This window comes from Arvicola amphibius, chromosome 4 (genome assembly GCF_903992535.2).
Source record: "Arvicola amphibius chromosome 4, mArvAmp1.2, whole genome shotgun sequence".
In the NCBI taxonomy this organism is placed as follows: domain Eukaryota; kingdom Metazoa; phylum Chordata; class Mammalia; order Rodentia; family Cricetidae; genus Arvicola; species Arvicola amphibius.
The window spans coordinates 6311629-6336688 of NC_052050.1; the positions used below are offsets into that span (position 1 = coordinate 6311629).

At 45.4% G+C, this 25060-nt stretch overlaps 1 protein-coding gene across 1 annotated transcript; it reads right to left on the minus strand.

The window, feature by feature from the left end:
* Positions 1 to 249: 249 nt before the first annotated feature.
* Positions 250 to 18746, minus strand: Nup85 (nucleoporin 85). The gene is made up of 19 exons (XM_038328808.1): positions 18625 to 18746; positions 16493 to 16586; positions 15136 to 15298; positions 14398 to 14468; positions 14104 to 14147; positions 11639 to 11708; positions 8851 to 8972; positions 7032 to 7166; positions 6811 to 6933; positions 6498 to 6629; positions 6227 to 6333; positions 4252 to 4335; positions 4062 to 4127; positions 3748 to 3899; positions 2820 to 2937; positions 2632 to 2732; positions 1118 to 1269; positions 734 to 835; positions 250 to 455 (listed from the first exon to the last, which is right to left on the minus strand). The coding sequence occupies exons 1-19, from the start codon at positions 18655 to 18657 to the stop codon at positions 354 to 356; spliced, it is 1971 nt and encodes a 656-aa protein (XP_038184736.1). The 5' UTR covers positions 18658 to 18746; the 3' UTR covers positions 250 to 353.
* Positions 18747 to 25060: the final 6314 nt, after the last annotated feature.

Below are 25060 nucleotides of genomic sequence, written 5' to 3' on the forward strand. Positions count from 1 at the left end.
TTCAAAGAAGTGGAGAGTGTTCAGGTCCCTGGCCGAGTGGGGTAAGACCTCAGAAACAAAAACTGCCAAGGGCAGGAGGACATTGTACCAGTCCTGTAGTGCTCTAAGACCATTTTCTAGCGATAAGCTCATGAGCCAGGTGTGGCAGCATACTACTTGACACAGCCAGCCTGTGTTAAAAACTGGACAAAACACATTTTGTTCATTTTTGTCACTTTAGGTTCAAGACAGTGATTAAAAACTCCTTGGTCAGACTAATAACTGGCCTTGTATTTGCAAAAAAAATTTATTCCTTTAAAATCTATTTACACTGCCATACAAAGTTACTATATTGCAACTGTCCTCAGCTTATCTCAGGAACCTTCCAGTGAGCCTTCTCTTATAATTGCCTGAGCAAGATTCCGGGCAAGAGCCAGTCTCAGCATTTCCACCTTGGTGGTCTCTATGTCGTCATCCTAAAGAGCAGAGAGGCGGTGTGAGGCACAAGAGGCAGCATTCCCTAGTGCTTCCTGGGCTCAGCCCAAGACCAGCACTGCACTAGATAACTCTGCAGTGCAGACAAAAGGGACAGGAAGACTAGAACCATCCCACTTGGTCCTAGAAATGGTATGTCACAGGACAGGTTAACTAAAAGGCATATGGTTCATCAGCACCCCGGGAAAATGGAGGGAAATCCCAGGACAGAAACCTTTTCCCACTTCCATATGGAACCACCTCCCAAAGTGAAAATGACCTGGAGTCGCTGGGCGTCGGGCTCGCCACACCCTGGCCTCCCTGAGGCCAAGTCTTCCAGGCAGCGCATCAGCTCGTATGTCTGTTCTGCTGAAAAAATCACCTAGGGGAAAAAGGATGCTTTACTTAGCTGCTCCCCTGGCAGAGCCTGTGTTGGGCTAGGCATGGGTCCAAGTTCAGGGAAGACCTTCCTTCTCAGGATCTGGGCTGCCGCTACAGCTCACATCCACCTCTAGTCAGTCAGCACCACTGGCAGACAGCGTCACTTTGGCTCTTTCATGAGCCTTATAATACACTCAGGTGCGTGGGAGGAGGCTAAAGAACCAAACAAAGGAAGATCACCAAAGGACAGAATAAACTCTGCTTAGGTGTGATGAAGCCTTACCTGTTTCTGTTCCAAAAGAGGTAGGGCATCTGTGAGCAGAGTCATCCAGAAAGAACGGGGTGCGATCTGAGAGGTCATGAGGGACAGCAGAAGAGAAGCAGCATCACCAAAGCGCTTCTCCCCATACAGTCTGTGGAACTCCCGGTACTTTCCTGTTAGAAAGGGCAGGAATTCACCTGAACATGCCTCTCCACTTACCTGATCCTTAGAAAAAGCACCCTGGCTTTAAACTAGAACTCCATACACTGGGATGTTTGTAGAACAGTCTCAAGTTCATAGAAAAATATAGGATTCAAAGGAACACCAAATCTGTGGAAATATCGGCACTCTAATAGACTACAGGAGATCAGATAAGGGCTGAAAAGATGACCCATGGTTAATTGTACTAACTCCTTACAGAAAACTTGGATTCAGTGCCCAGCACCCACAAGGCAGCACAACCATGTAACTCCAGTCCTATGGGACCCCACACCCTCTTCTGGCTTCTGCAAGCACCACACATATACAGGGTGCAGATACACATGCAGGCAAAACACCCATACACAAAACAGAAGTTTTAAAAAAAAGATTAAAGGGCTATAGAGAGCACAGGCTGCTGTCCCAGAGGACCTGGATTCAATTCCCATCACTTACATGGCAGCTTACAACTGTAACTCCAGTTTCAGAGAATCTGACACTCTCACACAGATACACATGCAGGCAAAATATCAATGCATGTCAAAAATAAATTTAAAAGGAAAAAAGATTAAAGTACTCTGAGCTCTGGTGATATAAAGCTATTCTCTAACTGCAGTGAACTACCAGCTCACATAAGTGACGAGAAGAAAATCTGGTGGAAGTGTGATGGTATATTGGACGTGAAAGACATTCCATTCTCTAGGTCCATAATCCCAACCTAAAGGAGGTGAGACAAATTTCTATGTGATGTTTTTTTCAAGACAGGATTTCTCTGTGTAGCCCTGGTTATCTCAGAACTCATTCTGTAGACTAGGCTGGCCTCAAACTCACAGAGCCTGCCTCTACCTCCCGAGTGCTAGGACTAAAAACGTGTGCCACCACCGCCTCATAAGGATTTATTTCTTTTTATGTGCATTGGTGTTTTGTCTGTATGTGTGAGAGTATCAGATACTATGGAACTGGAGTGGTGAGCTATCATGTGGTTGCTGGGAATTGACCTGGGTCCTCTGGAAGAGCAATCAGTGCTCTTAGCCACTGAGCCATCTCTCCAGCCCCCACATTTCCATGTTTGAGGGTAGCCTGGTCCACATAGGGATTTCCAGGACAGCCAAAACTACACAGTGAGACCCTGTCTTAGAAACAAAGATGTATATGAGAAATGCATATAAAAGGTGTCATTCTTTGTGCCATTTCTACATTTCCCTAAGTTTGTAATGACTTGGAAATAAAATGTTACCAAAATTCTGCAAAGGAAAGCACATAGGTTTTCTATGTCGATTGGAGAAATCTAGAAAGATGGTCCCCTTATACTCATGGAAAAGAATGCAGAGACTCACCAAGAAAAGTCAGTCGATCACTGAGCATCATGGCTGGGCCCAGGTTGTCAATGAGATCCAAATCAGAAAAGCAGCCTCTTTCACAATAATCCCTGAGGAATCTGCAGGACCCAACCCAGAGGCTAGAGCAGCAGTACTAGGCCCTCCTCAAACTCCAACCTCCCAGCCAACCAGAAAGCTGCACCCACCTGTCAGATACGAGTGTGGCAAAAGCAGCATCTTTGGCACGGATGCTCCAAGAGAGGGCAGAGCCCAGGCGATTATTACGGACAGCCTTCATGGCCAAGATTTTACAGATACTTCGAACTTTGGAAGAGAGAAGACAAAATGCAAAGTCTTAGAATCCCTCCCATGAAGAGATGTGGGGAGACAGACACGGCCTTGCTACAGCCTCATTACAATCTAAAGTATTATGGGTTCAATGTATAGCTAAGTGAGAAGAATCAGAAACTTCATAGTTCACTCAATAGGCCAGGCTGGCCTTGAACTCAGATCCACCTGCCTCTGCCTCTCGAGTGCCCAGACTAACGGTGTGCGCCACCACTCTGCTCAGTGTCACAGGCGACCCAGCCACTAGACTGGCTTCCTGAGTCTTTGTGCTTGAGAGGCAAAAAAGGTTTTGGTTTTCCTCCACATAACAGTCCCACCATTATCTGTCCAAAGACCACAGAATCAACCTTCCTTCAGGTCATGGTTTAAGTGTGCAAGTGCTTCTTGCTCAGCAGTAGTGGGAGGACGAGGACAAAGCTATGGACACCTGTGCCTGTCACTGTGGTCCTGCCCGGCTTTCCTACTGCTCCAGGCTTTGCTGGTAGCTACTACCCACTTACACCGACATGACGCTCGGCTCTGACCACAGATCGCATGGAATGTGAGAACAGGTAGATCTTTTCTAAAAGCCAAAGGGCTGATTTTTCTAGTTCTTACAGGGCAATTCCAGAAGAAAAAGACCTAGAAAAATCCACTACCTCCCTGATGGTGGCCGTGTCTGAGCATGTACACACACTGTCTCTCCGCTGTGGTGGCAAGGTAAGGTGTCACAGTGTTTGGGAGCTGGGCTCAGCCTAGGCATGCCCTGACAAACCAGAGGACATTCTGGGAAAAGCCTGGAATCACCTTGTTCGGTCATCTGCCGCTGCTCACAAATCCTCAGCACCTTCAAGGCTTTCTGCTCTGTGTTGAGAGGAATCCGCTCAATGTGCAGCTCCAAGGAAACTCGGCCCAGCTCCGGGCAGTAGTCAAAGTAATCCACCCCCAGCTGCCACAAGCTGAGGACAAGGAAGGCGGATGTTGAAAGGCTAGACGGGCTACCCTATGGCTGTGGGCACTGCCACCTGAGGCTCATCCTCCCAACCCCTCAAAACCAGCGAAAAGAACAGTGAAGTGCAACTGGCATCCACAAGGTCTTTACCATTTGTGGGGCTTCCCACCTGTGATGAGCAAACAGTCCTGAGGCATATTCCAGCAGAAGGAATTCTCTCATGTTAGAACCGAAACTGGAAAAAAACAATACAGGACTGCAGGGCTCCTGCAACCTAACCTGCCCCAGTGCATTCTACTAGCCCTCCCTCAGAGGCCTGATGACATAAGAAAGAGGATCAGTGCATTTGGCCAACTTACTAGAGGTTGTGTGACTGGAGGAGTCTGCAGTGATCCAAAAGGTCGGTGAGGTGAGCTACAAACCACCAGTTGCTCAAGGCAATGCTGCAAATCCACACATCAAGGGAAAAAGGAAGTCAGGGAAGGGAGCAATCACATGACTGAGATGAGTAGGAAACTCACATAAGCTATGCTCTAAAAAGACAAAGATTGGGCAGGGATGGTTGAGGGAAAGGAGCCTGATGCCAAGCATAACCTGATTTTAATCCCCAAGACCCATATAATGAAGAGAACCAACACTCAAAATTTGTCCTTGGACCTCTACTGGAAACAACAGGGCATATATATATATATATATATATATATATATATATATGCATATGTGCATCACGAACATAAAACAAAAAACAAAACAAAACAAAAAAATCCTGGCAGTGTTGACACCTTTGATCCCAATGCTCGGGAAGCATAAGAAAACAGATCTGAGTTCGAAGTCAGCCTGGTCTACAGTGTGAGTTCCAGGACAACCAGGGCTACACACAGAGAAACGCCCATCTCAAAAAACCAATCAAACAAACAAAAAGACTGCTCAGGTGTCCTGTCTGACCACATGCAAACAGATAATGGCTTCTTTTGATGAGTTGGGGATTTCACTGGAACTTCAGAGCTACCTTGTTTATACATGTTTCCATTTCAGGACAATCAAAAAAGCATTGCAAGAAATGATATACTTAGGAAATAGCCAGGCTTGTAGCTAAAGTTTATAATAATAGAGGATCAGGAATTCAAAGGCCAGCCTTTACTACATCACAAGTTTAAGGATAGCCTGTGCTGCATGAGACCCTATCTCAAAAAAAGAAAGGGAAGAAAAGAATCTAGAAAGGGGATGAGAGATGGTTTAGCAGGTAAAAGGCCTTTGCCGCCAAGGCTGAAAAGTTTGATGCTTGGAACCCACATTATGGAAAGAGAAATTGACTTCAGAAAATTGTCCTCTGACCTCCACATGTATGCTGTGGCTTTTGGTGTGTACTTGCATACACTTGCACATGTAAAAACACATAAATGTAAGAAGAAAAATCTAGGAACAGTGAACATATTATTAGACACCTACTGAACATGCACCCACTTTCGAGGAGAGTGCTTCCCAACAATTTAATTTCAATGAACTGGGTCACTGAACTGTCATGGCTGGGATTCATAGCACTCACCCTGAGCATATCCCTCATTGCAATGAGCTTTAACTGAAGTAGGGAGTGTCCAAGGTAATCAAAGGTAACCCTTCCTGCCTGATGTTGTGACCCTCTACTCAGGAAATGGAGACAAAAGGATTAGGAGTTCAAGTCCAACCTTGGCTACACAATGAGTTTAATCCCTAAGTTACATGGAACCATGCCTCAGAAAACAAATCTCTTGTAGGTGTGGTGGCTCATGCCTTTGATCCTAACACTTGGGAAGCAGAGACTCTGTAAGTTCCAGGACAGGCTACATAGTCTCAAACAAAACAAACGAAAAAAACTTCTCTGTATGTAGTAGTTAAGCACCTGGCTGTTTGTGTTGTGCAGAGAATTGATCCGCAGGCTACTGGGAAGGAGGAAATCTGGACTGGCAGCAGGTAGCCTTGCTTAGAACACGGACTGGATTTGCTACAGTACATCTGGACAATGGGAAGGATTTCCCTCCTGCTACCATGTTGGAGCTAGTTCTAGGACAGCCAGAGCTGTTACACAGAGAAACCCTGTCTCAGAAAAAAAAAGTGAGGAACAAGAAGCGAGAGCTGCTGTAGATTTAATGCTGCTGAGTTGTACCCCTTAAAACAGTTATAATCACAGGGTGTGGTGCAGATGCCTTTAATCCCAGCAAGGAAGGAGGTGGAGGCAATGGGAAGAAATCTGGGAGTTAGAGGTCAGCACGGTCTACAGAGACTTAGTTCCAGGATAGCGACCATGCCTCAAAAAAAAAAAAAAAAAAAAGACCAGTTAAAGTGAGGCGGCCTTACCTGCACTCCTTGATCACTTGGTGAATATCAAATTCAAAGGCTGCCATCAAGATGTTGTCCAGCGGCTCCGGACTGCTCTCGCCTCCCAGAAACATGTTGAGGCTGGACTGTGGAAGGTGACAGCCCTCAACCTCCGAGACCGAAGCAGTGACTGGGGGTGGGGGCTGGGCGGGACTGGCATGTGGGCAGGCTGGAGAAGAATTCTTCTCAAAGGAGTGAAGAAAGAGCTTTCCTCTCCCAAGAATGAGGGAATCAACTGTCACTCACTCACCTGGGCATAGAAGTGCAAGTCAATGGGTTTCACTGTGGGGTTGGAATACAGGAGCCTGGTCACTAGGAAATGGTACCAGTTGCTCAGAAGCTCCTTGTGCTCCAACAAAGTGGCCTCGTCCCCCAGCATGATCTGAGGAGAGACATTCTCTGAGCTCTCTGCTGTCGCAGCTGGGCCAGTTAAACACTAAAAGCTCCCTCTTTGCAGTCAAGTGACTTGACAGCCTTCTCCAAAGAGAAGCCAGCTCCTTGCCACCTGGGATGCCAGGGTCCCAAGGGAAGTGCCAGTCCCACCCCCACCCCCCGCCCCACACCTTGCAGAGAGACTCCAGGCGGGGGCTGGCTGCGAATGTGCTGTCTTGCAGGTGCCGCTCACACTCCTCACGCCAGTGCTGCCACTTCAGCTCCAGCTCCGTCAGCGTCTGAGTGTTGCCAGGCTGGGGGAGAGAATGGCTATGAGACCCTAAGCGCCCAGACCTACATGTTCCCTGACCCCGATCTCGAACACCAGGCAGGAAGGACGGCTCCCACGTACACTGAGAATGGGCATTGTCCTCATCAGGTCCCCAAGGATGCGGCACATGCCTGCAGAAGGGGGGTTGGCGTCAGCTTCTTTGGACAGCATTTGCCGGGCCTCATCCAGCCGGCCCTGAAGCACCAAGACAGTCACCTGCAAAGAAATGTGGGATGTTAGCCCGGGATCAGGCCTCCCTTGGCCCAAGTGGGCAACTCCTCCCTTCTAGCAGTAACTCCCAGTCACACCCTGTGCTGGCCGGTTTTATACTAGCTTGACACAGGCTATCTATAGTCATTGGAGAAGCAGGAAGTTCAACTAAGAAAATGCCTCCATAGGATCAGGCTGTGGGTAGGTATAGAGCATTTCCTTAATTAGTGATTAATGGAGAAGCGCCCAGTCCATGGTAGATGGTGTCAACCTGGACTGGTGGTTCTGGTTCTAAGAAAGCAGCCTGAGCAAGCCATGGTGAGCAAGCCAGTAAGCAGGGCCTCTCCATGGCCTCCAAGTTCCTCCTCAGTTTAAGTTCTTGCCTTGGCCCCTGTCAATGCACCATGGCACTGGGAGATGGAAATCAAGCCCTTTACCTCCCCCAAGTTGCTCTTTGTTTGTTTTTCAAGACAGGGTTTCACTGTTCAGCTATTTAGCTCTGGCTGTCCTGGAACTTGCTTTGTAGACCAGGCTGGCCTCGAACTCAAGACAGCTTCCTGCCTCTGCCTCCTGAGTGCTGGGATTAAAGGCGTGCGCCACGACTGCCTGGCCCCAAGTTGCTTTTGGTCATTGTGTTTCCTTATAAGAATAGTAACCCTGACTAAGATACTACCCTTCAGCAAACTGTCAGCTATAGGATAGCTGGTAACTAATTGTGTTTTAATTCCTCGTGTGTGTGTGTGTGTGTGTGTGTTCATCTACATAGCTGTGTATCATGAGGTCAGCGGACTTGGATCAGGTTATCAACTCTATTACTCTATGACTTAATCCCTTGAGACAAAAAAAAAAAAAAAAAAAAAAAAACCTCCAGGCCAGTAGAGCTACATAGTGAGACCTTGTCTCAAAACCCAAATCAGTCAGGTCGCCAGGTGGCAGTGGTGGCACACACCTTTAATACCAGCACTCAGGAGGTAGAGACAGGTGAATCTCTGTGAGTCAAGATATCTAGGCCCTAGGCCAGGCTAGTCTATAGAGTAGGTTCCAGGACAACCAGAGCAACCAGAGCAAAGAAATCCTGTCTCAATCAAAAACAAATAAAACACCAACCAACAAAATAACCAAGAATATTCTTTTTCTTTCTATGGTGCTGGAGACTGTGCTCTGGCAGATGCTGGCAGGCATTCTAGAACACCACACAAGCCCCTGTCTGATCAGTGGTCCTCAACCTTCCTAATGCTGCAACCCTTAATACAGTTCCTCATGCTGTGGTGACCCCACCATACAATTACTCCACTGCTACTTTCTTCATGGCTGTGATCCTGCTGTTGTGAGTGGTAATGGAAGAATCTGATACCCCACAGGATGAGAACCATGGCCGCGGAGCAGTCTACTACCTCAAAATGGCCTCTGTGCTCATCTGCCTCCATCCCCACCTTAGTCCCCAAAGCACTTTCTCTTCCTCAGGTCTACAGACGAACCAAACGTCCTTTCCAACAGCAAGTTTACCAAGCGTTACTCTCCAGCTACATTAGCTCTGGAGCAGAGAAGGAGGATGTTAAACTGCCTCTCTGATCATAAACTCAAAGCGCTGAGCCTAGGCCAGGAGCAGTCTGTCATCGTACTGCCCCTGCCAGCACCAGGACCCAGAGTGCGCGCAGAAGGAGGAAGAGGCCAGCCGCATCATACTCACCAAGTTCCAGAAGCTGTCATGCTTGCTTGGGTTCTCACTGCCCAGAACATCTGCCGACAAACTGTCCACCTCACACACGTGCAGTCGAACCCAGTCAAGAAGATGGAGGAGGAGAGGGCCAGCTGAAAAGACACACATGTCACACACAGACCCCAGCTTCATGTGCAGCAAGTTCCGCTTTGCCCAAAATACAGACACTGACATTAAAGCGGAAAACCTGGCTGCAGCGGGGTTTATCTCCTGCAGCTGGGGAGGAAAAGCCAAGAAGCTTACAAATCAGTCCTCCCTCTATGCAAGGCAGGACCATCTTTCACTGGATCCTGGAAGGGACAGAACCTGCCTCAGACTTTACCGCTCTCCAGCATCAGGTTTTTGCTGTTGTGGAAACAAGGTTGTGTTCTAAAGCCCAAGCTTGCCTTGAACTCTAACTTGTGCCTCCCAAGTGCTGGGAGTATATAGGATGTCAGCTTGGTAAGGGTTGCTACCATGCCCCGCCACAGCTACATTCTTTACAAACATGGACAGCTGTATGCAGCATCTCTGAAATGGCTACTTGATTACTAGCATTAATGAGATGGTATATATCATGGTGATAAATGGACTTTTCAAAATCTACTAGAGAGGGGAGGTATCTGAATAACTAAGTTTGTGTTATCGCTTTGAATTTTTGGTATTGGGGAGTTATTTATTGTTTGGTTTTGAGGATTTTGCTGGTGATTATTTTTTGGTTTGTCCTTTTGTTGTTTGTTTGTTTTGTTTTTCTTTTTTTAAAAAAAATATATTTATTTATTTATTATGTATACAATATTCTGTCTGTGTATATGCCTGCTGGTCAGAAGAGGGCACCAGACCCCATTACAGATGGCTGTGAGCCACCATGTGGTTGCTGGGAATTGAACTCAGGACCTTTGGAAGAGCAGGCAATGCTCTTAACCTCTGAGCCATCTCTCCAGCCCTGTTTTGTTTTTTCAAGATAGGGTTTTTCTAGCCGGGCGGCGGTGGCGCACGCCTTTAATCCCAGCACTCGGGAGGCAGAGGCAGGCGGATCTCTGTGAGTTCGAGACCAGCCTGGTCTACAAGAGCTAGTTCCAGGACAGGCTCCAAAGCTACAGAGAAACCCTGTCTCGAAAAACCAAAAAAAAAAAAAAAAAAAAAGATAGGGTTTTTCTGTATAGCTTTGGCTGTCCTGGCACTAGCTCTGTAGACCAGGCTGGCCTTGAACTCACAGAAATCCCCCTGCCTCTGACTTCCGAGTGCTGGGATTAAAGACGTGCACCACCACTGTCTGGCTTACCTTTGTTAAAATTTTATATTTATTTACCTTTTTTTATGAGTGTTTTGCCTGCATGTATGCAGTACCCGAAAGCCAAAAGATGGCAACAGACCACCCCTGGAACTAGAGTTACACAGGGTTGTATGTCATATTAGTTCTGGGAAACAAATCTAGGTCCTTTGCAGGAGCAACCAGTACTCTTAAATTATGGGCATCTCTCCAGCCCCATTTTGTTTTCTTTCTTTTTTTCCCTTCTTTTTAGGAAACAGAGTCTCACTAAAGTATATCTGCCTGGCCTGAAATTCAGAGACCCTCCTGCTATTGAGATTTAAGGGGATACTACCACCTCTTGATTTTTTTAAGCATTTTTTTAATTTATTTTATTTTTTATATTTATTTTATGTGTGTTAGTGTTCTCCCTGTAAGTATGTCTGTGAGTGGGTATCAGATCTTGGAGTTACAGACAGTTGTGAGCCACCATGTGGTTGCCGGAAATTGAACTCAGGACCTTTGGAAGAGCAGGCAGTGCTCTTAACCACTGAGCCATCTCTCCAGTCCCTAGGTTTTTTGTTTTTTAAGGTAGAAGCTTACTATGGATCACTGACTGCTCTCTGCGCAGAACAAGCTGGCCTCTGATGGGATTAACTGCCACATCACCACACTGGGCTGGTTCTGTCCTCCTTTTCAGGCAAGACCTCGCTATGTAACCTAATGGCCTCTACCTCTCAATTAGTCAGCTTACAGGAGTGTGGGTGAAAGGCCGAGCTGCGCAGAGGTGAAGGCTACAGTAGTCACGGGAAACAGCAAGTAGCTAACAAACAAACCGGCAAACCACAGCACCTGAACAGAGGACAGACACTGGATGGGTCACAACTTAACTCAAGATCAAAGGAATAACCCCAATTAGTGAGGGAGGTGTGTTGCCAGTCCTGATGACCAGCCACAGCCTTCTTAGCCCTTCTGGGCCATACATCACCCAGTCCCTTCTAAATTCCCTTCCACTTGAACTGCAGACAGTACATATATTGAGAATTCTCTTTCATGCTGGTTGACTATTTGTTTCTCAGTATTTTTTTTTTCTTAATGTGTGTGTGTATGTTTTGCCTGCATGTGTCTGTGCACCACTCATGCCTGATGCTAGCAGAGGCCTGTGTGAGCTCTGGATCCCCTGGAACTAGAGGTACAGAGGCTTATGGGCCACCATGCTGGGAACCAAGGTCCTATAAAAGAGCAGCAGTGCCCTTAATTGCTTAATTAGCCCCACACAGTACCTTTGCAGTGCCATCTACCTAACGCTAGTTCCTAGAGGCTCTCTATGTAACTTCTTCTGGTAGCTGATGAAATGGCCGTTTCTGTGGCTGCTCTGTCCTTGTCTCTGATGGTGACACTGAAGAGCAGCGCAGCTCCAGCCTCTGAGCAGCAGTGCACAGCACAGCAGAGAAAGGACAGAGGCTAATGGGGACCCTGTGATGCTATGACAGAGTTAGCCTGAGCGAACAAACAAACTGGGCTTACCTGGGGCTACTTCAATAAAAAGGATCTCACACAGATTCCAAATGAGCTCCATGGCTGACAAAATGGAGACCTGAAGAAGAAATGGAGACAATTTTAACAGAAAATATTATTGAAATCTGAATGCAAAGCAAAGAAATATAATAGAGCCTGAGTCACAAATCCAACAGTCACTGATACTCCTATGGAAGATTTTACACCAGATAGACCAGGATTGGAATTTAGATGGGGAGAGAAAAACCTGCATAATTCAATTGGGTGATGGTGGGACACTTGGGAGGCAGAAGCAGGAAGATCTCTGTGAGTTTTGGTCAACCTGGTCTACCGAGCTAGTTCTAAGACAGTCAAGACTACACAGAGAAATCCTTGAAAATTAAATCTTAAAAAACAAAACAAAGAAAGAAAGGAAAACCTGCGTAATTCTAACACATAAATTTATTTTGATATGAATTAGAAAAGTAAACTAACATAATGCTTATGCTCTTGACAATGTGGTTAAAGGAGTGTTATTTGAGTAAAAGGAGGAGATAATTTTGAGAAACTGTCAATAAATTAGATAAGGGGCTGGAGAGATGGCTCAGAGGTTAAGAGCACTGCCTACTGTTCCAGAGGTCCTGAGTTCAATTCCCAGCAACCGCATGGTGGCTCACAACCATCTGTAGTACGATCTGGTGTCCCCTTCTGGCCTGCAGAATACTGTATACATAATGAATAAATAAATCTTTTTTAAAAATTAAATAAATAAATTAGATAAAGAGGTAGGTAGAAAGAAAGATAGATAGGTAGGTAGGTAGGTAGATAGCTAGGTAGGTAGGTAGGAGATAGACAGACAGACAGACAAGCAGAACAAAATTGCAAAGTTGGAGCGAGGGCAGTGGTGAACACCTATGAACTTGCACTCTGGAGTCAGAGGCAGGAGCCCGGCCTGTAATCCCAGCACTTGGAATGTGAGGGTAGGGGATAAGGACTTCCAGGGCAGCCTGAACTATATAAGATCATATATATATATATATATATATATATATATATATATATATATATACACACACACACACACACACACATAAAAGAAAAAGGAAAAGGGTTCATGTGCCATGACTGAAGCTTAGGAAACAAGCCATTAAAGGTTGAGTCCAGGGGCTGAAGATCTCAGTCATGAAGAGCACTGGCTGCTCTTGCAAAAGAACTTGGTTTGATTGCCAGCACCCATATGGTAGCCAACAACTCATCTGAAACTCTAGTTCTAGAGGATCTGACAACTGCAGGGATGGCACACACATAATGCACAGACACACATGCAGGCAAAATAGTCATACACATAAAATAAAAAAAAAAGAAAGGAAGAAAGAAAAGAAAGCAAGCAAAGTCCAGGCCAGGTATGGTAGCTCACTCAAGCTGTAAACCCAGCATTCAGGAGTCTACAGTAGAAAGATCAATACAGTTCATGTCCACCGTGGGCTATAGAGACCCTGACTCAAAAACAACAGAAGGGCTGGAGAGATGGCTCCACAGTTCAGAAAATTTGCTGTGCAAACATGAGGAGCAGAATTTGGATCATAGCACACAGATAACAAGATGGAGACCTGAGCACATCTGTAACCTCAACTACAAGGGGGACAGAGGAAGGAGGATCACTGGAGTTTGCAGGTTTCTAGGCTAGCCAAGAGAAACAGAGTAAGCATAGAGTGAGAAAGGACGTTCAGCATCCTCGTCTGTCCTCCACATGCATGCACAGGGGCAACTGCATGTCTATACGCTCAATAAATACACACAAGAATAAAAACAAAGGGGCCGTATAGACTGAGGGAACATAGCTCAGCAGTGACAGTATACAGCCTTAGCACCCTAGGAACCGACCTGGCACTGTAAAAGCTGAAGAGCAAAGCCTGATATAAGACCCTCCCACATAAGATAAAGGGGACCTGGACCCTGTCCTTAGGAAGATGAAGTCATGCCCCACCCTACCCCCACTGTCACCATGCTTCAGTTCAGACAGACATCATCACTCCTTGAACCTTGCTTCACAGGAAAATACACCGTACCAGTCTGAGACAGGGTATTTTCTCTATTCATCAGTTATAAAAACCCTGAGATCCCACTAAGGAAAGAGAGTCCTATATGTCATCTTCTAGTCCCTACTGAATTATAACCGCTTGCTGCTCAGCAGAAAAACCGAGTTCATAAGACTAAACAGTAGTCCCAAAAGCTCAGCTCCCGCCTCCAATGACAATGCACCAACACCAAGTGCTCAGGACTCATTTTCCCAAAGAAAAGGAAAACAGATCCTGGGTTCCCGTAAGCTAGACCTTGAAGAGAACACCAGCACTTTGGAAGCCACACTTGCCACCCCAAGGAGCTGCTGGTCTACCTGGAATTCTTTCTGAAACCTGCAACAGTGACTCAAAGCCACCCTAGACACCGAGGACACAGAAAGACACAATGTTGCCAATTAAAACAGCCACCCTTACCTGGCTGCTGAACTGTCGGCCACTGGCTGGATCTTTAGCGGCAACTAGCAGAACACAAAACATCTCAAGTGAGCACTCAAGCTGAATTGATTCTAGTCAGTCTACTAGCCCTCCCTCAGCTCAGCATGGCTTTGTTTCCTCTCTTGTTTCTTTTGACACACACCCATTTTCTTTGGAAATGCTTATAAGTCACATCAAACCAAGGCCACACGTTGAACTGCACAATAGCCTCCTTAAAGGCCTCTAGAGAAAACAGCACCCAATACTTTCTTCAAATACACACAAGGTCCTTACCTGCAACCTGGTGCATTTCTTCCATACAGGCCCGGATGACAGAGCGGTAATTTTTACTCACTCGAACCAATCTGCAAAGAAATGAAATGACATACAAGAAGACATTAAAACAAAATGGAAAAAGGCTAGGTGGTGGTAGCTCCTGTCTTTGATCCCAGCACTCAGGAAGCAAGAGGCAAGTCTTGCTATGCAGCTCTGGCTGGCCTGGAACTCACTATGCAGACCAGGCTGGCTGCCAGCTCTTTTTTTAAAAAAAGATTTATTTATTTATTATGTATACAGTAATCTCAGTATGGATATTTGCCTGCAGGCCAGAAGAGGGCACCAGACCTCATTACAGATGGTTGTGAGCCACCATGCGGTTGCTGGGAATTGAACTCAGGACCTTTGGAAGAGCAGGCAGTGCTTTTAATCGCTGAGCCATCTCTCCAGCCCCTGCCAGCTCTTAAAGAGCCGCTTGTTTCATTTTCAAATCCTGTAAAAATGAGATCTAATTCAAGGGCTTATTTAGCCTTCCTTTTATTTATTTTTTGGGGGATGGGCACATACAAGGGACACATACAAATGAAGCAGGAATCCAAATAGAAAAGCTCATAAACCCAGTTAAGTCTTCCAACAGTATTTCATCCCAGAAAACACACAGGCACACCACGAGTCCTGTGGCCTTCTGTCACTCACAAGGATAAGGATGCATTTTACTTCATCACCGACTTCAGCATCTACCAGCACCCTACTTACTGAGCTTTCCTGGATTTTCCAGACAATTCCTCCTCAATCCTTTGCAGGCCAACGAAGATACCATGGGATTCATTGAAGAGTTTTCTCAAAATCTGAGAGTAAACATCTGCATCTTTCCTTACGATATAGATAAAGGGGCAGCTCGGTGCCGTTTCTGATTTGTCTGCAACAGAACAGGAAAAAATTAACATCATTTCCCCAAAAGAGAAACCATTCTAGTATTTCATTCTTTAATTAAACTGGCTGAGCATGGAGGCACATGCTTGTGTACTCTGCACTTGCGAGATTAAGGCAGGAGAATTATAAAGTACAAATTACTAGTCCATATACTGAATTCCAGGCAGCTAAGCTTATCTTAAAAGAACAAAAGATTTTTTTTCCCAGAGGACGGGAAGTGTTGAGATGGGGTCTCAGTAGCCAAAAATGGTATCAAAATCTTGGCAATCCTCCTGCCTCAGCCTCCCAAGTGCTAGGATTACAAGCGGGCAACACAACATGGTTTCCTATTTTTGGTGATATTGGTAATCTAATTAAGGGTGTTGCACATGCTAGAGATGTTTATCACTGAGCCACTGAGTAATATCCTGTTGTAGTCTTGGTTTTTGAGAAAGGGTCTATCAATGTATCACAGGCTGGCCTGGAATTCTCTAGCCTCTTACAGTTCTGCAAGCATTGCCTGAACCCCGAGTTTGACTTCAGCCTAAGCAACACAGCAGGACTCTTATCTAAATGTTAGTTATAAGGCTGAAAAGATGGTTTCGTGCTCTTCCACAGGTCCTGACTTCAATTCCCAGCAACCACATGGTGTCACAGCCATCTGTAATGAGATCTGATGCCCTCTTCTGGTCTACAGGCACACATGCAGAGAAAACACTGTATACAAAATAAATAAATCTAAAAACACATACAGAAATACAGGCTACTCTTCTAGAGGACCTAGAACCAACTCCCTACACCTCCCATGGCTACTCACATAACTATACCGCTAGTTTCTGGACCCAACGCCCTGTTCTGGTCTCTGCAGACACTAAGCACACAACTGGTGTACGGATATGCATGTAGCCAAATACCCACACACAGAAAATAAATTAAAAAGTTTTTAATGTCAAGTGTAGCAGTTCACACCTCAAATCCTAGCACTCTGGAAGCTGAGGGAGAAAGATGTAGAATTCAAAACTAACCCGGCATACACAGCAAGACTGTACAAATTCAAATTCAAGCCCACTAGACCTACACAGGTGGACCCTATCTCAAAATAACAAAGCCAAATTTTCAAAACTAAAAATGTTGCAAATAACTTCAGTTTTTGCCCCAAGCCATCAACAAATGTTCCCAGACGAAGTGAACAAGAACCTACCTCTTCTGTTGAAGGCCGTTTCGCACAGGAGCATCTCCCCAGGACCCCAGGCAAAACACATTTGCTTCTTCTCAGAATTCACGCCTGGAATCCACTAGGGAAACAGGAGGCACAGGAACAGTTACTCCTAGGAAGGGTTTTTTTCTCAGCCAATGTGTAATCATAGAAATGCAGAGTCAGGCTGGGCAGGGGAGAGCACACCTTTAATCCCAGCATTCAGGAAGCAGGTGGATCTCCGAGTTCCAGGGCAGCCTGGTCTACAGAGCAGGACAGACAGGTCTACACAGAGAAACTCTGTCTCGAAACACCACACACACACACACACACACACACACACACACACACAAAAGAAAAAAAGAATAAAGGCAGAGAGATGGCTTATCACTTAAGAGCACTGACTGCAATTCTGTAGGACCCAGGTTCAATTCCCAGCACCCACATAGCAGCTCACTACTGTAACTCCAGTTCCAGGGGACCTGACACCCTCAGACATACATGCAGGCAAAACACCAGTGCACGCTGGGCGGTGGTGATGCTTGCCTTTAATCCCAGCACTCGGGCGGCAGAGGTAGACCAATCTCTTTGAGTTCCAGTCCAGCCTGGACTATGGAACCAGGAGAGTCTACAAAGCTACACAGAGAAACCCTGTCTCAAAAAACAAACAAACCAATGCATATGAAATAAGAATAAATTATTCAAAAAAAGAAAAAGAAATCCATAATCAGAAAGGCTAGTCCCTGTGCCCAGGTGTTTATGGCTGAAGACAGCAGGTCTGTAGGGACACTAACAGTCCCTACGGAAGCAAGGTAGCTTAACTGGACACCTCAACCCAGTGTGCCACTTCTCAAGAAAAAAAAGCCTAGTATAGAAGAGCACACCTGCACTTAGAAGCCTGAAGCAGAAGGATCATTAAATCCCAGGCAAGCATAGGTTACTCAAAAGGGAAAACCAAACAAAAACACTTAACTGTGTTAAAAGAAACTCCCATCAGCCTGTGTCACCTCTGCTAACAGTAAGTCTAAACATTTCTCTCCAGTTTAGACCAATCCCTCTGAACCTTGGTTCACATTAGCTGTAGAAGCCCCACAGCCATAGGCTATCCAACCTACAGAGGTAAACCTATAAACACGCACCAAAAAGGAAAACTTTACCATAAAAATTAATTTATTTACGGGCTGATGAGATGGCTCAGCACCACTAACTGGTTTCCAGAGAGCAGTTCAATTCCCAGCACCTACATGGCAGTTCACAACTATCTATAACTCCAGGATCCAACACCCTCACACAGACATTCACACAGGCAAACACTAAGAAAGATAATTTATTCAGAAGATAAACAAAAGACAGGAGATTTAAGTCCCACTTGCTGCCACCTTTTTTTTTTTTTTGTAATCAAGGCCACAAGCCGGCCTTGAACTTCTGATACTTCAGCAACCACTTCCCAAGAGCTGGAGTTACACCCTTGCTTTTGGAGAACGGTTTTGCTAGCCTCAACTGGTGAGTCCCCAGCTTCAGCCTCCAAAGTCCTGGCCTTAGAAAGGGGCATCGCAACCGACTATGAATTTATCACATATTTTTGACATCTGATAAAAAAGAAAAAGTTGCTGGAGAGAGGGCCCTTAAGTGTGTCTAATGCTCTTGCAAAGGACCGGGGTTCGGTTCCCGACACCTACGTTAGGCGGCTAACCACCACCTGTAACGCCAGCTCAGGTGGTATCCGATGCCTCTGTGCATATTCTCATACGTACACATAATCAAAAATAGTTCCCAAGTCCAAACGGAATAGAAAACAACCCTACAGAAACTGGTAGTCTAGACTCTCCCGAGAATGAATGACGCATGGATTAAGCCTCGGGCTAGGACAGCAGAAGAGGTAGAAGCTGACGTGGGGCTCTCAGCGAGCTTACTCTAACGCCCGAGGGGGAAAACTAGAGAGGCGGAAAGGTCAGAAAGACAAGGGTTGAAGGGGATGCAGCAGGGCCTCCGCGGCTGGGCTGAGCATAGGGACCACCAGCGCCCAAACCGAGCCCCCAGCTAATCTGACATCCCGGACGGTGGCAACTGAGTCCCAGAGCTAGGAAGGCAAGCCTGTTCACACTGCGATAAAACAAGCCTTTCCCGGGCGCCCTTACAGCTACTGCGGGCTCGCAATCGAGCTCCTCCATAGCGCCGTGGACCTGCGAAGCCAACCTCGCCGCGCTGCCGATGCTCTCCGCTCAGGCCTCCAGCTCGCAGCCAGCTGCCAAAGAGGAACCTCTCCGGGGCGGCTTCCGCAGTGCCTGACAGCCCAACGCGACAGAGCCCTCCGTCTCGGCCACGACGCAGCCCTCTCCAGCCTTGCATTCCTGTGCCACCATTCTGACCGAGACAACCTCAGAAAAAAAAGCGCAAGGGGCCTCCTGTCCGCACTAAATGTTCCCAATGAATCAGGCGGCGCAGCAGACAGTCCCACGCCAGGCGGGAAGAAGGCCCCCCGAGATGGCGGGAGAGGCGGCGGCTGGGATGGTGTGCACATGCGCGGGTGTGGACGTGCTAGTCCTATGGGACTGCCGAGCTTCTGCGCTTCAATAGCCCACTTTATCTCTTCTTAGTGTCCCTCCTGGTCTGTGTATTTTATTAGAATTTTCACAGTCCCTTTCCCGAACTCCGGCAAGTATAATGTGCTTATTTTGGAATTAGTCGTGGCCACTGCCACCCCAAAAGAACGAGACATCATCAACCTTTTATATACTGGCAGCTTTTCTTTCCTTGCGATTATTCTAAATGACCTACTTTAAGTGGTGGACATGCATAACTTGGAAGTGGGCAATGGTGGCTCAAGCCGGCAATCGCTGCTCTTGGGTAGTAGAAACTGGAAAAATTGAGAGTTCAGGACCAGCTGTATAGCAAAGTTGAGCTCACACGAGATCTAAATGAGACCCTGACTCGCAAAAACAAATAAAACCCCACCAGTTGTTAAAAAAAAATAATGAAAAATCGTTTTGTCATCAAAATTGCATCCAAATCCTTTATCGCTGAAATCAGCTATGCATAAGAAAATTTAGGGGCCTGGAGTGTTGGGTCAGTAGTTCAGCGCACTTGTTGCTCTTCCAGAGGATCCTGGTGCAAGGAAAAGCATTGATATCTGTGTGAAACAACAATCCCAGGAGATCGATGCCCTCTTCTGACCTCTGTGTTTACCAGACAGACAGACACACCAACACTCATGCACGCATGGTACACAGACATGCAGGCAAAACACCAGTGTATATACAATGAAATAATTTTTTAAAGTATTAAATGTACTGTAAATCTGAAATGTTTTAAATTTATATATTTTTTTATTTTTTATTTTTTGGTTTTTCGAGACAGGGTTTCTCTGCAGCTTTTTTAGAGCCTGTCCTGGAACTAGCTCTTATAGACCAGGCTGGTCTCGAACTCACAGAGATCCGCCTGCCTCTGCCTCCCGAGTGCTGGGATTAAAGGCGTGCGCCACCACCGCCCGGCTTAAATTTATATTTTAAAATAATAAAAGAAAATATTTATATTTATTTAAGCATAATTAATTTGCCACTGTCTTTCCCAAAAGTTTCACAGTGCCATTATAATCACTGACACCAACAGTATTTTTGTTGCTCTTGTTTCTTCTTTTTTTGGTTTTTTTATTTGTTTGTTTTGAGAAAGGGTTTCTCTGCGTACCCTTGCTGTTCTTAAACTCACTCTGTAGACAGGCTGGCCTTGAACTCACAGAGATTCACCTGTCTCTGTCTCCCTAAAGGCATGAACCACCATAGCCCAGCTATTTACTTGAATTTTGTGTGTGTGTGTGTGTGTGTGTATGTGCGCACGCATGTGCGTGTGCATGTGCGTGTGTGTGTGTGTGTGTGTGTAGCAAAAGAATAACATGAAGCCAGGCAGTTGTAACACACACTTTTAATCCCAGCACTTGGGAGGCAGAGGTAGGAGGATCTCTGAGCTCGAGACCAGCCTGGTCTACAGAGTGAAATCCAGGATAGCCAGGCCTACGTAGAGAAACCCTGTCTTGACAAAACAAAACAAAAGGAATAAAATAAACATTTCTCAGTTCTGCAGTATTGATACTTTGGACTTACCACACTTGCCCAGAACTCACAAAAATCTAACCGCATCTGCTTTCCTAGTGCTGGAATTAAAGGCAAGGGCCACCAGGCCCATCTGGACCAGATAATTATATGCTGTCGGTGCTACTACAGGTTATTAAACAAAATACCCAGATGTCGGTGGTGGTAGCACACACCTTTAATCCCAGCACTCGAGAGGCAGAGGCAGGCGGATCTCTGTGAGTTCGAGACCAGCCTGGTCTATAAGAGCTAGTTCCAGGAGAGGCCCCAAAGCTACAGAGAAACTCTTATCTTGAAAAACAAAAACAAAAACAAAACAAAACAAAATACCTAGATCGTAGATACTGTTGCCCATAGTGTCCCTTGATAGTGATAACCAAAAATGTCTTCAGATATTTCTTATATTCCCTAAAATATAAAATCCCGTGTGTTAAGAACTAGACTGTGGGGCTGGAGAAATGGCTCAGGAACCAGACAGACAGCTCAGAGGTTAAAAGCACTGACTACTAGTCCAAAGGTCCTGAGTTCAATTCCCAACAACCACATGGTGACTCACAATCATCTATAATTAGATTTGGTGCCCTCTTCTGCCATGTAGACATACATGCCAAAACACTGTGTACATAATAAATAAATCTTTAAAAAAGAAAAAAAAAGAGCTGGAGAGATGGCTCAGAGGTTAAGAGCACTGACTGCTCTTCCAGAGGTCCTGAGTTCAATTCCCAGCAACCACATGGTGGCTCACAGCCATCTATAATGAGATCTGGTGCCCTCCTCTGGCATGCAAGCATACACGGAAGGAATGTTGTATACATAATAAATTAATAAATCTTTTTTAAAAAGAAAAAAGAAAAGAAAAGAAAGAGCTGGAATCCACAGTGAGTTCCTATCCACCCAGAATTGCACAGCAAAAACCTGTCACAAAAAAGGATACAGCCTAGGTCTGAAGATATATATGTCTCAGTGGTTAAGAAGGTACTAGGTTAGGCACGGTGGTACATGCCTTTAATCCCAACACTCCAGAAATCAAGGCAGGTGGATCTCTGTGCTAGGATTAAAGGCATACCCAACCAGTTCCAGCTAAATCTTTTGTTTAGTTTTGCTTTGCTATAATAACTTAACTCTTACTTTCCATCTTCATAGACTCAGAAATCAGGAAGTCCTGAGAACCAGAAGTAGTAGCTCTTGTCTGCAATTCTGAGTACTCAGGAGTCTAAGACAAAAGGATTTCAGGGAAGAAGAGGCCAGAATGGGCTACATAGTGAGTTCCAGGCTGTCCCCCTTGCTACATTGAAACCCTGTATCTACACAAGCTAACAAAAATCAACAACAAAAACCAACTTATAAGACTGTTTTGGAAGTTCCAGCTTCATAAACTGTGGCTCAAGGCCTCTTACAGAGTCATATACCTGAAGGTTGGGAATCACAAAATATGTGGCAATTTTTTTTTGGTTTTTTTTTGGTTTTTTTGTTTTTGGTTTTGGTTTTGGTTTTTCGAGACAGGGTTTCTCTGTAGCTTTGGAGCCTGTCCTAGAAGTAGTTCTTGTAGACCAGGCTGGCCTCGAACTCACAAAGATCTACCTGCCTCTGCCTCTCGAGTGCTGAGATTAAAGGCGTGTGCCACCACCACCCGGCTATGTGGCAATAATAAATGATTCCCGAACCTGCAATGAACAAAAAAAATAATTCAAAAGCCAATCAATGGTGGCACACAGCTTTTATCCCAGCACTTGAGAAACAGAAAGAGGAAGATCTCTTAGTTTGAGGTCAGCCTGATCTACAGAACAAGCTCCAGGACAGCCAGGGATACACACAGAAACCTGGTCTGGAAAAAAAACAAAAAAATCAAAAGCAGCCGCATGGTGGTGGTGCATGCCTTTAATCCCAGCACTCCGGAGGCAGAGGCAGGCGGATCTCTGTGAGTTCGAGTTCAAGGCCAGCCTGGTGTACAAGAGCTAGTTCCAGGACAGGCTCCAAAAAGCTACAGAGAAACCCTGTCTCAAAAAACAAAAAAAAAAAAACAAAAAAGAAAACAAATTAAAAGCAGAAACAGTGATGAACGCTTGTACTCAGCTTGCTTTCTCCTTTGTATACAGTCTAATATTCCAGCACAGGGAATAGTGCCTCCCACAGTGGATGGGTCTTCCCATCTTCATTACCCTAATCAAGCTTTTTCCCCAGAGTTAGTCCCAGAGGCTGAGCTGCAAGTTTTCAAGGTATAAATTGAAACAAGGTGTAACTATGTAGCCCTGGCATTAAGCTCTCTCTATAGACCAGAAAGCTGCCTGTCTCACTTCCCAGGTACTGGGATGAATAGCCATTACCATCATGGCCGGCTAATCACAGCCCTATTTTGACATTTTGTAATACAAACTTACAAAACTGTTTCAAGACCGGAGGCTGGGGCAGGGGGTGGCTGGAGAGGTGGCTCAGAGGTTACCAGGCACCCACTGCTCTTCCAGAGGTCTGAGTTCAATTCCCAGCACCCACATGGTGGCTCACACCTTTCATCTCAGCCCTGGGAGAAGCCCCAGGAGACAGAAAGTAGGCAGATCTCTGTGAGTTTAAGGCCAACCTGATCTACATGGTGAGTTCCAGGACAGTCAGGACTACATAGAGAGAAGCCTCAATAAATAAATAAGTAAACAAATAACTAAATAAATGTTTTAATGATAATTAGAATAATCAAACTGTAAACACCGAGGAGATAGCTCATTTGGCAAAATGTTTGCCAATTCCACGCCACTAAAAAACAGCTCACAAAGAAACAGAAAATCTTAGGTGGATGAATTTTATGGACTTATCCTCAAAATTGTCCTTTAGCTTCCACACACACCCATTCACACGTGTATACCCATCCTCCACACACACCCATTCACACGTGTATACCCATCCTTCCAAACATGCATACGTATGTAAATCAGAACATCCACCAGCCCTAGAAAACCCTGAAGTTGCTCTTCATCACGCACTATCAAACAATGAAGATTTAATTCTTTTTTTAAAATATTTATTCATCTATTATGTATACAATGTTCTGCGTGCATGTCTGAAGGCCAGGAGAGGGCACCAGACCTCTTTACAGATGGTTGTGAGCCACCATGTGATTGCCGGGAACTGAACTCAGGACCTTTGGAAGAGCAGGCAATGCTCTTAACCAGTGAGACATCTTTCCAGCCCCGAAGATTTAATTCTTTTTTTTTTTTTTTTTTTTTTTTTTTTTTTTGGTTTTTCGAGACAGAGTTTCTCTGCAGCTTTAGAGCCTGTCCTGGAGCTAGCTCTTGTAGACCAGGCTGGTCTTGAACTCACAGAGATCCGCCTGCCTCTCCCTCCCGAGTGCTGGGATTAAAGGCGTGCGCCACCACCGCCTGGCCCGAAGATTTAATTCTTTATGTTAAAAACAAACAAGCTAGCAGGGCAGTGGTGGTACACACCTTTAATCCCAGCACTCAAGAAGCAGAGGCAGGCAGATCTCTGTAAATTAGAGGACAGCCTGGTCTACAGGAGCTAGTTCCGGGACAGGCACCAAAGCTACAGAGAAACCTTGTCTCAAAATAAAATAATAAAATAAAATAAAAAACAAACAAGCTCATCCATTTAATTAATACACAAAATTGCTCTCCTCCTTTATAAATGTTAAAATTATGTGTAAACCAAAGAATTGTTTTAAAATAAATGTGTGGGGTTTTTTTGAATCAGTGAATGTTGTATTTATACATCCTTTTTACATAAATATGTACCCAATATCTCAAAAAAAATCAAAGGCAAAAAGACAGTAAGCTAGACCAGTTGATACCTCCTTTGCCTTGCAAACGTGAGGACCTGTGTTCAGTCCTCAGCACTCAGATGAAAGCTCTGGGTGTGTAACTGGGCGCGGTGTCACAGGATTTTAGCTCTGGTTCTGGGGAAGCAGAGGGGGACAGGTCTCTATGAGTTAGAGGCCATCCTGCTTTACGGAGTGAATTTTAGGTCAGACCTACACACCTGTCTCAAAAATATGTAAACAAATAATTGAAAAATTTAACATCTGGTGATTTGTGCTTGTTAGCCCAACAGTGGGAGGCAGCGGCAAGTGGAGCCCTGGAGCTCACTGGCCAGCAAGTATGGCCATATGATGAGCTCTGGATCCCAATGAGAGACCATATATTAAATGTGTGTGTGCTGCTGGGGATGAAACTTAGAGCCACAAGCTAGGCTGTAATCTGTCACTAAGCTATACCCCTGCCCCCAGTCCTCTAGTCCCCACTCACTGAATATTAATAAATTTATTGTGCATTGCACTTGTATTCCACGACTATCCACATACATACCAGACAAATATAACTTAGATCAGTGCTTCTGAAATTTGCACACAAGTGCACAAACCGATGAGCCCATTCCTGTAGGGACCAGAGGTCAACCTCAGATGTCATTCCTCAGGAGTCATCCACCATGTTTTGTATTTTTCCCCCAACAGGGTTTTACCTTGTAGCCCTGGCTGTACCTAGAA

Bases quoted from the DNA above. Each gene is read 5' to 3' on its own strand.
- Nup85 (XM_038328808.1), bottom strand. From the start codon at position 18,657: ATGGAGGAGCTCGATTGCGAGCCCGCAGTAGCT. The intron at 14,469-15,135 runs GTAAGTAGGGTG...ATTTCTTTGCAG, and splicing joins GGAAAATCCAGGAAAGCTCA to ATTGGTTCGAGTGAGTAAAA. The intron at 6,334-6,497 runs GTGAGTGAGTGA...CACCTTCCACAG, and splicing joins ACTTGCACTTCTATGCCCAG to TCCAGCCTCAACATGTTTCT.